Source organism: Megalobrama amblycephala, linkage group LG2 (assembly GCF_018812025.1).
Source record: "Megalobrama amblycephala isolate DHTTF-2021 linkage group LG2, ASM1881202v1, whole genome shotgun sequence".
NCBI lineage: Eukaryota > Metazoa > Chordata > Actinopteri > Cypriniformes > Xenocyprididae > Megalobrama > Megalobrama amblycephala.
In genome coordinates, this window is record NC_063045.1 from 32,829,573 (window position 1) to 32,845,657 (window position 16,085).

The window sequence follows — 16,085 nt, forward strand, 5'->3', positions numbered from 1 at the left end:
CAAAAGGGAGATCAATTATGCTACCTCCCTTTTAGACCAGCATTTGAGCCAGAAGTACTATGATGTACTTTATCAAATGTATAGTTCTCAATCTAATTTCTCATCGGGTGAGCTGCTCTGGATAAGCCGTTGTGAAAATGTGACTGAAGGCAACATCTGTGACCACACATTCTATATCGATGTGCCAAATTGCTTTGTTGCTTGTAAACAGCTGCTATTCATATTCAAAGTAGCTAATATGAAAAATGTAAAAGTCAATAACAAACTTAAACGTCTTTTTGGTAATTTTAATGCATTTTTGCTGAATAAAAGTATTAATTTCAACTACTAAAAAAAAAAAAAAAAAAAAAAAAAAAACTGGCCCCAAATTTTTGAACAGTAGGCTACTATACATAAAAGTAACATCACCTTAAAATTATTTATATATGCTGACTAATCCAGGCTCTCGATAATTGTCTTTTTTTTTCCTCAAATGAATGTTAGAGCCAAATAACCCCAAAAAATTATATTATGCAATAAACAGTGCAAATACTGTAACCGACCTTACTAATGCAGCTTAGAATGTAAATACATTTTCTATTTTTGTTTCTATTATTGTTGAAGAAGAATGGTTTAAGTTTTCAAATCCAGGAAAAAACATCTTAAACCAGTCTAAACTAGTCTAGCTGGTCTAGTACTTAAAACCCCACTAAAATCAGCCAACAGATCAGCCATGCTGGAAGACCAACCAACCAGTGTAAATGTTGTATATAATATAAACTATTATTAATATTAAAGTATTATGAAAACTTTTAACTACAGAAAATAAAAATAAAGTCAAGAGAATATAATGTGCCCTGAATTACATCCTTTATCCACCTTATTTTGCAGCGAGGATGTATGCTTTTTTTCTGTGAATGTGCGACACTTCCGATTCATTAGCTGCTATAGGTAAATATACAATAACAAAAAAAAAAAAAAAAAGAGTAAATGGTAAAACTATTTGCTCTACAAACCAGTGTATTTATGATTTTGATAATAAATTGAAATAATATGATAAATAAAAGTTTGCAACATCAAGCAGCATAACAAATTGTCTTTGTACAGTTAAAAATAACTGGAAGCAAATGACACCGGGAGACTTGCACGTTCAAGGTAAAAATGGACACATCCAGAATTAGGTAAAAAATAAGGTGGATAGCCAATCAAGGAGAAAATGTGTAAAATGCATGGAACAAAAATGTGTAAAAGGCAACCATTCTTTTAATTGAACTGAGAGTAAAGTATCATAAATGTATATATGTATCTATATTTATGTGAATGAAAACAGTGAATGTGAGTTATTGCTGGTGATTGGATGTGATGTACAGGGCAATGAATGGAGGAAGAGATCAGACAGGGTGTAGGCATCCCACAGGCAAAGTTAGAAGCAAAAACCACACGCAAGCAAGGCGGGTGTCCTACCACTGCCAGTGGGGGATAAGGAGGAAGATAGGGGTGTATTAGTGCACCTTTTTTTGCCCAGGTTTGGGGAAGGAGTATGATTTGATTCTGGAGAGAATCCCACCTGTGGCACCTTGCTAGAAACCACAATTTTAAAGAGCATAAGGTTATTTTATTCTACACTATTTGATGCTAATGTTTAATGCTAAACATCTATGACCCAATAGTATTGTGTTATACATACAACAGCAAAGCTAAATGCACACAAAATTGGTTTCTTCAATAAATAGCTCTGCAAATTCACTAATTCAATGTACATTCAGTAACATTCACATTTCCAGTGGCCATTGTGTTAAATGGACTGGTACTGTCTGGGTCAGTGGTTCTCAGCAGGCTTTGCTTCATGACCCTGGTTTTACTTTTTTACAAGTGTTGACCCAACGCAGGATCAGAATTGTTTATTGTATTGAAGTAAAAAAAAATGTCCTTATGAAATGGTGAAATGTATTACATAAACTGCATTAACCCAATAATATGCAAATTAATTAACATGACAAAAGCTGAATGAATAAGAAAATTGTCCATTTACCATGGTTTCTAAATGCCTCTTGAACTTCAGTGGTTTCATACTCTTGGCAGGCAATAATTTTCAGAATAAAACAAATTGTTGTCAGAACATATCATATTTATCCCTTATGTGCTTAATCAATCATAATCCACATAAAGTTTTGTACCTTGCTTAGGTTTTTGAGGATAAGGTATCAAGCTTTAATTTATTTTGCTATCTCAAGTCAGATAATACTAAAAGAAGTGTCCACTAAAAGAACACATGATGGGGAAAAAATGAAATCGGAGGAAAAATTTATATGCTTTTGCTTTCCACAAAGAAACTCTGTAGTTGTTTGTAAAACATCTCAGGTTAACTATGTAACCTGGTTCCCCGAGAAGGGAAAGAGATGCTGCGTCATGGTGTTGGTGCTATGGGAACTTGAATACCAATGCTGCCATGCCATGGGGACAGAGTCTGCTCCACAAGGCTGTGTGATCTGCACAGACAACTGTTAAGCACAGGCTGGGCCCTGGAATCAGCATCCAAACTAATCAGCCACAGTACATACATCATGTGAGGATGCACCCCTAGCAAAAGTGGGTGGATAAGGGTGATAACGTCTGTGGAAAGGGTGATAGCGTCTGTGATCCGATGCAAAATACGATGTTTGGTGACCGCGTTACCTCTGTTGCGACAACCAAAACAGACCAAAAGCTGAGAGGATCTACGTCACTGACCTGAGCGGTGGACAAGATAACTGGCTGACCAGCCACAGAGAGTACTTTAGGGATATAGGCTGGTCTGATTCTTACCACTTATAGTAAGAGTCAGCATAATTTCTGAGGAAATGAATGAGGTGCCCTTGAGCAAGGCACCTAACCCCCAATCACTCCTCGGGCACCACAGCAAAATGGCTGCCCACTGTTCCGGGTGTGTGTCCACGGTTTGCAGTGTGTGTGTGTTCACTACTCACTACTCCTATAGTGTGTGCGCTAACTCTGAAGGGTTAAATTCAGTGGACAAATTTCGCGTAATTTACATGTAAATTCTTCACATGTCACATTCACTTTCATCTCTGGATGAAATATAAGATCCTTCTGGACTGGGATCTCCCAAGGGATACCATCCAAGAGAGACAATAGGTCTGCAAACCAAACTTGAGCCGACTAGAGCGAAGCCACTAGAAGGAGGTGAACTTGGCCTTGGTGAACCCTTGCTAGAACTGCCGGGAGCAGAACTATCAGAGGAAAGGCGTACAGACAAAGCCTTGTCCACGTTTGTACTATGGCGTCCAGCCCCAGGGGAGCTGGAAGTGTGAGGGTGAACCAGAGTGGACAGTGGGTCGTCTCCTCAGAGGCAAACAAGTCCACTTCTGCTCAGCCTACCTCTGCTATATGGACTCCACCACTGAGGATGGAGTCGCCATTCCCTAGGCCTCAGCCCCTAACTTGACAGGATGTCTGATCCCATATTTTTTCACCCTGTAATGTAAATTCAAATAAAGCAGCCTGCATTCTGCCCAGAGCAGAATCTGCTGTGTCTGCCTGAAAAGGGGGCACAAATGCTGCCCGCCCTAGTAAATGATGTAAGAGACTACAGTACAGTGTTACCGTAGTGTTTCAGTGCTAGAAATACTGCCCTCATCTCTAGGCAATTTATGAGCCAAGAAAGATGAGGGTCCCCTCAAAGGCTGGTCGGCCATCAAGAACCGCAACCCAGCCTGTAAGAGAGGTGTTCGTCATGAGAGACTTGTGATGGCGACATGCCCCTGTCGCCATCACAGTGCCTGGCCCCGGTTTAGGAACCTCTATGTTGTGCCGCTATCTCTTCTGACTGGGCTAGTCGTCGATATAGTTCAGTACACAAATGCCCTGGAGTCGTAAAGGAGCCAGAGCAGCATCCATGCACTTGGTGAAGGTGTCTGGGGACAAGGCTAGGCAGAAAGGAAGAAGCTGATATTGGTATGCTTCACCTCTGAAAGCAAACCTGAGGGACTTCCTGTGTTCTGGCAAAATCCTGATGTAGAAATACGCATCCTTTAGATCTATCATCACAAACCCAATCTCGGATTGAATTTGTGACACTATGGCCCGGTTTCACAGACAGGGTTTAGATTAAGCCAGGATTATGCCTTAGTTCAATTAGGATATTTAAGTACCTTTAATAAATGTGCCTTAGAAAAAAAACATGGCTGGTGTGCATCTTGAGACAAAACAATGGCACTGACATACTGTATTTTAAGATATGTCAGTGCAAGTTGCTTTCAGTTAAACATGCATTTTATTCTGGGATTAGGCTTAAACCTTGTCTGTGAGTATGAGTTTTACAGTTAGCATTTTCAACCTGTATGACCAAAGAGGCCCAGCAGATCTTCAGAGCAGAGGTTTAGGCCCAGCAGATCGTTGTCGCATTGTTTTTACTACGCCATTGTTGAACCTCTCATAAGTGAAGATGGGGCGGATAGCCCGCTGGATGCCTCCACCTCCCAAATCACCTGAAGCCCCGGGTATACTTCACTTTCCATGGCCGGACACGTCTCGCGCGCAGTCGCATCCGTGCATCTTTCAAAGTATACTAAACCACAGATGCGCGGATGACCGAGTTTGACACATGTGCAGTACAATTTTGTATACTTATACCAGACATCGTGTCATCAACTGGACATTCGCTGGGCAGGATCAGAGAAGAATAACAGGGCATCCACCATAATCCACAATAAGTGCATCCAACATAGTTCAGAAGATACACCAAGAGAACAGGAATAAAAAACAATGGAGAAAGCATGCTTCTGAGTTTACTCGTCTTGTTTTTGAATCGCTCTTTACACACTCTTCTTCGACGACTGCACATTGTGCTCAGTACTGTGCGTATTGCCACCTAGTGGACTCTTCTGTCCTGCTTGCGCATGCGCTGTTGCACGCTCACCGTCTGCGCGGTCTCGAAATTTGGGCTGCACGCGGACACCTCCTGAGAGGCCCCAAATGAAGTTGGCCACACAATGACATTATGTGCACTGTCTGCCCTTGGAAGGAGTTGCTCTTGGGGACCAGGGCCCAAAGGCGTCAGGGTTTCTTCTTGACTGCTCTCGAGGAGATCACCTCCCTTAAATCTGATCTCCATTTGGGCAGCCGAGAGGGGGGCGCAAGTGGCCACGCTCACTTTATGCTGCTCCCTCTTAGAGCTCGGCCCTGGTTGGGCCCGGCTAGTGGAAGTTGCTGGCTCCTGGAAATGGCTGAATCAGCTACATCAATGATGCTGACAGATGTTTTGCCTTCTTTAGGGTTCTGTTATTGACGATAATCGTGACATTTAAAATTTATTAAAATTTGAATTTGGCCACCGCATAAGTTACAACCTTGAGCAGCTGTTCAACTGTGGCAGATTGAGAGAACTGCTCTGCCGAAGCACCCGTCTGCTTGTCAACATCCAGCCCCTCAGAGTCAGATGCAGACAGCATGAGTTCACAGGAGAATTCGCAGGGTTAGCTTCGAGATCCAGAGCGAGGTCCTCTGAGACAGCAGAGAGCTTGAGAGATAGGGCAATGTCGCCTATCTCAAACTCAGCCTCCACCAACTCAACCTGCAATCCCCATGACCGAAATCACCGTGCTGCCTCTGCAGCAGTGGGACCCGAGCAATGCCAATGCAAAAAAAAAAGTTTCTTGGAGGAATGCAAAACTTTTGTGAGCAAACAACTTTTGTGAGGAAATGCAACACAAAAGCATTCAAATATAAATTTTCTCCTATCATATTTTTTTCCATCATCTTGTCCCTTTAGGTGCTCCATAAATTATATGGTTAGTTGCATCGTACATTATTGCATATTGCACTGTCTTTTCCTATCGTCTGTGACACCATTTTTAGATCACGAGTCGACCCACCATTTGAGAACCACTTCTCTATGCTTTATCACATTAGCAAGAACTTACTTTATTTTAGAATAATGAGCAGATAAAAAGTTTAATTTCCTTAATTCCTTTGTGTGAAACAAATAACAATTATCGTGGATATTTAAAACAGTACAATATACCTCAGAGTGGTTCAAATCGTCTGACATGTCAGTGGATTTAATGTCTTACTTAAAAGCATGTTCACGTAAACTCGTATTAGAACACATTCTCACCATTGTGTTTGGTTGTAGTTGTGAATGTACTTACCACTGAATGATGTGATGGTCTTGGGCAGGACTCGGTAAGCACTCGAAGCAGGCCGTCAGGCTTGTACGAATAGTGTTCTACCAGCTATAATACATTGCACATTGAAGTCAGATTCTGGGCATCATCGCAGTGTCATTGTTTCAACATCGTTACCTTTTTTTTTTATAAGCTTAGGCCTGTTTCTTGTTGTGCAACAAGATCAACAGCGCTAGAATAGAAGACTGTACTTTTCTTTCATTTTTTGGTTCTTCACATGCACTAGATTAGGACACCTTTGAAAAGCTACACAGTAGTGTTGTGACGCATTATCTGTATCAAACAATTTCTATAATAAAATACATTTTAAATACACACCCACCTCATTCGAACCATGTGGCGCTCTCCTAATCACAAAATGATAGTTGTTTATCAGGGCTAGTTAATGGCCTAGCTGTAGCATTACCTTTGCTAAACCTTTGATGCAGTGCATCATGCACAGCCACGCAACCAATTCACCCCCAACCAGGAAATCTAAATATAACACGACATTTGTCCTGTTGGTCACCATATTCAAAACAATTGTCTACCTCTACAAAATTGGGTAACACTTTTTTCAATGGTCCACTTTAGACATTCTATGTCACTTTGCAACTACATGTCAACTACCAGTCATTAGAGTATTAGTTGACTGTCTGCTTAATATCTGCTAACACATTATTTTGATGCTCCCATCAGACACTTATTACTGACTCTAAGTAATTTTGCAACTACATGTCAACTTATTCTACTATCCCAAACCCTAAACAGTCTACTACAGTCTACTAATACTCTAATGAGAGATTGTTGACATGTAGTTGCAAAGTTATTTATACTTAGTAGAATGTCTAAAGTGGACCATTGAAATAAAGTACAATACAATAGACAAACCTGAACGTACATAAATAACTTTTTGCTAATTACCCGAGGTCATTATTTTATACACATACGATATAGACTTCACCTGCTCTGAAATTATAAGCAGGTTGGACGTGTCTCTTGACAGGTTTTAATTACCTGCCAAAGTGTGTCGAACTTCTTCCCATCAGGAATGGAGAGTTTTCCAGCCCTGTCCTTATCAATACGATAGTGCATGACTTGGTTATTATGCAGGAGACACAGTGCATAGGACACGTTTCTGCCATTGTTTTCTCTTTGTCTAATTCTGTCAGGAGGAGAGAAAATTATACAGTAAATGTTAAGCGGAGGACAGAGGAAAACAAACAGTAATTCACAGCCTCTGAAAAGGCTCTTGCACAAGGACCTCTGATTATATTATACACAGATCAACACTAGATGGAGCTGTAGATGTTTTTCAAAAACGGAATCGGTATTCAGACTCATGCAGTGGATGTAGTTGGCAAACCAATAAATGTTTAATCAAAATGGAAATATAAAAATAAACAGCAAGTTATTCAAAAATAACACATTTTGATTACTATTTTTTAGCTTTAGTAAAAACTGGAAAACTGAAAGATAATGACGAAGTTCTCATGATGATAAAACCATATTTGTCTTGTAAATAAACTTTCTTCTTTTTCCACTTTTCTGTAGACTACATAGCACACACATCTTTTTAAGATGGTAGCAAGTGTTCTATTTAAAGCAAGTGCAGTGTACACACACTCACTACCCCCACCCAGCCCTGCTCTTGTTTTCCGCCTCCACACTGCGTCTTCGGTCACTTCAGGAAGTCCTCTCAAACAGTGTCACAGCGGAAACCACACAGTGCCTCATTGCCTCGCTTCTTTCACTTTAGAGCAGTGGTGCTACAGTCCAAACCCATGCTTCATTCAGTGACAAATTCAATATCTTTTCTAAGTAATTTCCTTGCAGTAGTTTTGGGATTACATTTTTAGGATTTGTGACTAACTTAAAATGTTATATGAAATCTTAATCAAGATACTAAAGAAGTAAGTACTTTAAAGTACATTCATACAAAACATTCATAATTATTATAATTTAATGGGAACCCTACATTATTTAGATTCATGTAATGCATGTAACATAACAACATATTGCTTTGGTCTCCTTATTTCAAAATAAATTAAATACTGTCATTTGATAACAAAAACAATTACATATTTTTATGCACTTGGTTTATGTAATATACAATACCATTCAAAAATTTGGGGTCTGTTTTTGAAAGAAGTCTCTTGATTTTAGGAAGATGTACTGAAATCCATTTCTCATTTTTCTTGATCTTGTATAAGTCGTCTAACAGGTGAATATAGAACTTACAGAAATTTGCCGTTGACGTGTGGGCTCCTGAGCAAGCGCAGCTCCGAGTCCTCACGGTCAATCTTGCCATGGAACCACGGCATCTTCTCGTGTGCTGTTGTAGAGATGAGTTTCTCCAGCTGAGGCCTCTGGCTGATGATAGCCTGTTCTAGGGCCGAACCCTGCCACACAACAAACAAAACCCAACAAAACTAACAAACTGCTTGTTTTATACCACCAAATGTGCATTTACACAGACTTTTCAGAAATGTATTCACAATTGCTGCTGCAAATGTTCATAAGCTGACACCAACAAAAACAAAATTGTTGTGAAAAAAAAGTCTAACGTGAAATGTTCACAAGATATTTTATTCTCGTAATATCAGAAGTAAAATATCTTGTGAACATTTCACGTGAAATTGTATAGGCCTATTTAACAAACAAAATGTATAGGATATAAATTTATCTATTGGGAAAAGGGTGAAAATGAATGGTAAAAAATGTGTATTATATACAAAAATGAGCAAAAGGTGGTTGAAAAGAAGGACTTGGAAAAAAGGGATTTGTAACTTCAGCCAAAAGAAAAGTTGTTTAAGACAAGGAATGTGTATTAAGAAAATACATGAGCTCAAGACTGTATTTCAACTACTGCTCATTACTAGAAGTTGAGCATAACTAAAGACTGAAATGCCAACCTGATCTCATTAGAAAATTTAAGTATTTTAGCATAAGCAGATTGTATGAAAGAGATCATACTAATTCATGCATATTCGCCAAAAAGTAAAAATGTTACAGATTGCATTGTGTTGCAAGTACTGTAAATTTTTTGAGCTATGAAAGAGCAATTGTAACTGTAACGATAACAGTAAAGATAAGCCTATAGTTCTACAAATTGTTCAAAATATAAAAGAACAGCAAAGTCCACACCACAACTATAATGGCACAGAGAAACAATAGCCTATCATTGAAATCACTTTCAGAACGATTTTTTTGAATTCTAGCTCATGAACGGTAAAAACATTGACAGCCAATCAGAATTCATCCTGCTTTAAAGAGCTTGAGCAAGAAGACGACAAACCTGCAATAAGCAGAATGTTAACAGTTATCGTTCTTGGTGTGAACAGGCCTTTAAACAGACACCAACCTGTAAATTCCAAGTTTGTTTGACATACTGCCGGATGAGCTGCTCTTTCAGGTCTTCAAAGGGTCCGACTTTAGGTTCTGTGCCACGTGGCCGGGGAAAGGGCTTCTTCAGCAGGCAGATGAGCCCATCAGACTCCTGTGAGTGATAGTCAATCACATCTATCGGGGTTCTGTGTGACTTGCCTCCTGCGATGGCGTACATATCATTCATCTCTCTCTCGATGGTGTAGTGGTAGAACTGGCGGCCATAGGACACTGACAAGGCGTAGCCGCCGAGGAAACTGCGGCTCTGGCGCAGCAGGTAAAGGCCATCTCCTGCTCCTCCGTGTCTCAGGTACTCCTCGGCCTCCTCTCGAGTGATGTTGCCGAAGAAGTACGGCAGCAGCTGCACCTTGTCTGCCATATCTGCTCAATCTTTCTTCTGGGAAAGCTTAGAGGATCGCTAATGACCTGAAAAGGAGAACACGTAGATCATTTCTCTGATTTTTTTGTGAAAAAATCTGTGATTTGTTAATTCTCTTGAACCTTTATTTAACTGACAAAAGTACAAATAAAAGATTTCCAATGTTTTCACTGACCAAAGTAATTGTATTTTGTAAATATAAACAAATTTTGATTTTGATGGCTTCAATACACACCAAAAAAGTTGGGACAAAGGCAAAATAAAAGTGAAGGGGTTATAGAATATCCAAGTTAAACGACTTTGAAACAGTCAATAAGTAGGTAAACTGGTAATAGATCTTGAATGAGTATTTAGGTGTTTCACCATCTACCATACATAATTTTGTGAAAAGATTCAGGGAATCTCAGTACATGTAGGGCCGGGCAGGAAACCTCAGTTCAATGTACGTGACCTTTGAGCCCTCAGACTGCATTGCATGAAAAACCTTTGTGCTACTGTGTTAAATATAGCCACAAAGACTCAGGAGTACTTTGGAAAACCGTTGTCACTTAACACAGTCTGCCACTGCATCAAGAAATGCAACTCTACGTTACGCAAGGAGAAAGAGATGCGGCCGACTTCTCTGTGGGCCCAAGCTCATCTCAGATAGTCCAAAAGACAGTGGAAATCTGTGTTGTGGTCAGATGAGTCCGCATTTCAGCATGCTTTGAAAAAGAAAAAAAAGGACATTGAGTTCTCAGTCCCAAAGACGAAAGGGACCATCCAGACTTTCATCAGCGACAGGTGCAAAAGCAAACATCGGTCATGGTATGGGGGTGCATCAATGCAAACAGCATGGGCGACTTGCATATGCGTGAAGGAATCATTGACATGGAGGCGTATATTGGGAATGTACAGAGACTTATACTGCCATCAAGATGACATCTTTCCTGGGAAGCAAGACAAGATCCAGATCTGTCTCCTATTGAAAATGTCTGGCCCATCATGAAAAGGAGAATCAGACAACGATGACCACAGACTGTTGAGCAGCTGTCTTGTATCAAGTGAGATTGGGCAAAATTTTACTTGCAAAACTTCAAAAATTTGTATCCTCAGCTCACAAACAATTAAAAAGAAGCAAAGGTGATGTGACACAGTGGTAAACATGCCTCTGTCCCAACTTTTTTGGAGAGTGTTGCAGCCATCAAAATTTATTTATACTGTATTTAGAAAATACACTTAAATTGGTCAGTGAAAACATTAAAAATCTTTTCTTTGTACTTAAGAGAATTAAAAAAAAAACTCTTATTCTTGATTTCATTGCATTTTACAAAATGTCCTAACTTTTCTGGAAATGGGGCTGTATATATTAGTAATGCACACATTTAAATAAAATCTAGAGATTTGAACCCTGTGATGATAATGCCAAATAATAACTGTATACAGGATGCCATTTAATGAATTTGCTTAATAAAATTATGTTTTGAAGAAAACGTATGCCCTTAATAATAAAATAAGTAGGCTATAATGTAATAAACATGGTGTTAAGGCAATAAGGCATTCAAGACTGAATGTACTACACTGAATGTTATGCCTAAGAACAGCAGTTAGCCATGAGCATAATACATTTTCAAAGAAATAAAATGTTGGACCAATGCAGGAATTTTGTGTGTGTGTTTTACTTTACTTTATTACACATTTGTCTTTTTGATGCTTGTTGCATTCTGTTGACTCACAATCTCTCACACTGTTTACTAATTTGTGGTAATTTTGTTATCTTTAACACTGTCTTTAGTGTTTCATTTTAATCTGCCTGTCAGTTTTTTTTCTCATTTTGTGATATGTTCATTAAATGTATTTATTTTTTATATTAAACTGAGACAGATGTTTCTATTGAAAAAGGCACCTAAAATATCAAATACTGTAATAAATATACATCGATATCAATATGAATTTTGTTTATTTCTTTGTTTGTTTATTTATTTACACTACAAGTAAAAGAATGGGCATAATCTGTAAAACATTTCCGGGTGGAAAAAATGTAAGTAAATTGAACTAAACATGAGTTAACTCAACTTGAAGATAACCTTTGTTTCAGCTCACAAATAGTCAAGACAATGGATTACTTCAAGTTACATTTTTTGAAAACTTGAGTTCAAAATCCAAAACTTGTCATGACAGAAGAAGAAATAAGTTCAAGTAACTTAACGTGGCTATCTATTATTACTGTTTTCCACATTTTCTACAATAGTAAACTATGAAATAACACAAATGGAAGCGTGAGAATCATAAAGTGATGAATACAATAAAACGGATCTTATATTACAGCTCATGCACACTCTCACACAGGAGTTCCCATGATTACAAGACACTTTTTTGGCTGTTTCACTTTCATTGGTAAAAATCATTAAAAATATATATTTTTAAATTTACACATAGCCACATTTTATACATATACCAAATGAATTTATACCATTTAAGATCAAAAATGTTTTAAGATAATAAGAGTCTTTCCAAACTTTTGACTGGCAGTGTATTTTATTTTTAATTTTTTTAGCAAATGTTTTCTTAAAAAAGAAAATTGCATGAAAGCATATTCGTATATAAATGTATATATGTATATTTGAAACTCTAACTTGTGTAAGAAGTTAAAAGACAAAAGACATGTGCCTCTGAGAAACTAGTTCACGCAGAAAGAGGAAGCGGTCAAGTCTTTTGCAATAACATTCAAACTCTACTACTTGTGCCCACTCCCACGATGCGTTTATACTTAAAGATGACTACTCCAACGACACGTAACCATTCAAGTCGAAGACAGACAATTAAACACTTTACTAGAAAATGGCAGATTTCATGCTTCAAGACAGAAATTGCTAAATGCTCTTATGTGGAGCTGTTGCTGTCCATCAAAGGAAAAAACACTTAGTGTTATAGTAGTGTAGCATCATAATCATTATATATTAAAATTAATCATGTCCATACAAACTCTTAACTAACAATTTATCTCTGCAATTTAACTCCAGTTTAAACTCCTTGCATGATATACAGTATCTTGATATGATTGTTTTGACTTCTGTTTACCTGTTATCTAGTGGTCAAAACAAGCCAGATTACAGTCTGATCAATTGGCCTGACTCGAATAAGTAGTACGCTGTATCAGATTTACGTTTTGCTTCATTTATTTTCTTTTAATTTTCTCATTGCTACCAATAACGCGAAATTAATGTGACTGAAGTACAAAATGACAAATGAAGCAAAGAGAAAATACATCCTCTAGCCCTTTTACTTACTAAAAAGCAACCTCAAACACAAACGCTAATAGAAAACCTCAGAATCTCATGATAGTGCATGAAAGAGAAGCAAGTCAGAGTAGATGCATCAAATTCAACCACAAAAGATTTCCATAAAGAAGAAGAGGCAAGAAATGGTCAGTGTTATTGTAACCTAACAGCAAAATGTAATGTTTGTAATGGAAAATGTGGTTTCAGCATTCTCTAAAAAAAAAAAAAGCATCAGAAATCGGTAAAAGCAACAAAGCAGCAATAAAGCATAGTAGCCACTGGTCAGATGTGTCAGTTTAATTTATGCGATTTTTGGATTTTACTAGTTCTATTTAGGTCTAAGGCATTTTGGTGAGATATCATTAAATGATTTATTAAGGTGTTTTATTATGCCAAAATGATATCATAATATTATTGTGTCCTATATATATATATATATATATATATATATATATATATATAGGTGTGTATATAGGTGTGTGTGTATATATATATATATATATATATATATATATATATATATAGGTATCCCTAACTAAGCTGTGGACTATATACACACACACACACACACACACACACACACACACATATAGTATTCATCAATATTATATAATTGAATACATATGCATTTTGTATACATATAAAATGTGGCTATGTGTAAATTTAAAAATATATTTTTTAATGATTTGGTCGTGGCCAGAAAGTGTCTTGTATACATGGGAACTGTGTGAGAGTGTGCATGAGCTGTAATATAAGATCCATTTATTGTATTCATCAATTTATGATTCTCATGCTTCCATTTGTGTTATTTCATATTTAGTTAATCTGGATGAATTTCTGATTTTTTTTTAAACTGTTTTAAATGATACAATTCTTTCATTATAAATTATAATATATAATACCAATTTGTATTCCATGATATAATACAATATAAGTGAAATGTTAAAAAATTCAACATTTTCTTAGTATTTGTTATAGGTTTGTCATAACATCTTTGTTGTAAAAGTTTCAAAACCCTACAAATTCTAGTTATTTCCAGGTTAAAAATATATTTTAAATAGACATTTAGACATTTGGACCTTACTGTATGATTTTTTTTTACCAACATGCATTGCATGTGAAAAACATAAATGCAAATGTTCCAGATTTTTATAAGTATATAAGATTAATAATTTTTTGCTGAATTATTAACACATACATAAAATACATTTGTAACTTAATAAATCATTAAAAACCAAATAACTGTCTTCTTTAAAAGAACCATGAGCCCAAAACAGAGAAATATCTGACATTTCTGAACAGCTTTGTTTTGCATTTACTTCAAAGTAACTAAATTATGACAGATCAGTTAATGCCACAACAAAGTGCTGTCACAGATATTATACAGATAATTTGAAACGTTTTACATTTACCTTTTCCTTTTATTTTCATGGTACCATAAATATATGAAGATTTTAAATATTATAATATTTAATAGGATGTATACGATGACCATTTACAATTGTATAATATGACATTGCATTGGAAATATCCAAAGAGAAATCATGTAAAAATGCAATAGAAAATATTTCATTTTTTTTTCTCACACCAATAATTTAGGCCACTTAATCCACTTAGCCTTATGAATTCATCCAATTTAACATCATACAAAATCTTACATTTACATAAAACATACATGTAAGAGAATTAGACATATTCTTACCTTACAAAGTGTTCAACTCCCCTCACTTTGGACAAGGACTACATACCATGTTCAAATTGCTGTCTAACTGAACAGGATGTGGTATGACCAAAAACTCAGTGGATAGTTCAAAAGAAGCTACCAATTCAGGAACACTAGTTCTAAGAGAAACTGTAAGCGTACACTTATGTACTAAAATGCAAGTTTTTCTGTCACCTTTGTGTTGCTGTTATTGAACTAACACAAACCTTTTTGCTTCAGTAAGTAAATGGAACTATTTGTAAACTTCCTCATTTTGAGAAACTTCTGCCTACTTCCTTTGCTATTTTTTTGTCCTATCTTTAACTTCCTCCTCTATCTCAGAATGAGAAAAAACATAATAGATATTTAGTCAAGGAGTGGCCATAAGCCTTGCTCAATTTTTTTATTTCTTAGGTATAGTTTGCAGTGAACAAACATCACGTTATACAGTTTGTAAAATTCCAAATATACTGATATAAACAACAAAAAAAGTTATCTCAAATCATCAAGTTGTTTGTCTGGTCCCACTTTAGGTGTCTTTAACTATGTACTTTCATTTAAATGAATCATTTGATACAATGCACTTATTGTGTTCATACATGTTTTTACGTTGTACTTCAAAAAGTACCTGCGTGTAATTACATCTGTAATTAATTCATTTCTGTAATGACATCTATAATTACACTGTTGACCCTTCCTTTACACCTTAACCCACCCTTATACCTATCCATACCACCAAACCTGGGTATTACTTTATTTTGATGGTCATTTTTGAACATTCTGTTGACTCTCATTAGAGGATTAGTAGACTGTCTGCTTAATATCTTCTAACTCTTTATTGTGATGCTTCCCAACAGACATTCTACTGACTAGTAACTTTGCAACTACATGTCAACTTAATCTAACCCTAACCCAACCAGTCTACTAATACTCTACTAACACTCTAGTGAGAGTTAGTAGACATGTAGGTGCAACTTTACTTATAGTCAACAGAATGTGTAAAAGGGACCATCAAAATAAAGTGAAACCCAAACCTGTCCTAACTTTACCCGTATCCCACCTCAATAGCAGCACAAGTGTTTTGCAATACAACATCAACATGATAAGTACTTATTTTTTTATGCAAGTACATAGTTAAGGTTGCCTAACATAAAGTGTGACCGTTTGTAATAATCAGAACCAAATAGACCTTCTAATATGTACACATCCATTGA

At 36.8% G+C, this 16,085-nt stretch overlaps 1 protein-coding gene across 4 annotated transcripts in view; it reads right to left on the reverse strand.

The window, feature by feature from the left end:
- Positions 1-16,085, reverse strand: part of syk (spleen tyrosine kinase) — a 38,630-nt gene that overhangs the window by 13,057 nt on the left and 9,488 nt on the right. The window contains exons 1-7 of one of the 4 annotated variants that reach the window (XM_048171244.1): positions 14,872-15,152; positions 9,508-9,956; positions 8,385-8,545; positions 7,161-7,308; positions 6,129-6,212; positions 2,012-2,053; positions 1,491-1,559 (exon numbers count right to left, since the gene is read on the reverse strand). In XM_048171244.1, coding sequence (XP_048027201.1) covers positions 1,491-1,559; positions 2,012-2,053; positions 6,129-6,212; positions 7,161-7,308; positions 8,385-8,545; positions 9,508-9,909 — 906 coding nt within the window. In that variant the 5' untranslated portion in view covers positions 9,910-9,956; positions 14,872-15,152. Of the gene's footprint in view, positions 1-1,490; positions 1,560-2,011; positions 2,054-6,128; positions 6,213-7,160; positions 7,309-8,384; positions 8,546-9,507; positions 9,957-14,871; positions 15,153-16,085 lie in introns of those variants that run through there. The other 3 variants (XM_048171252.1, XM_048171258.1, XM_048171264.1) reach the window with 3 other exon arrangements.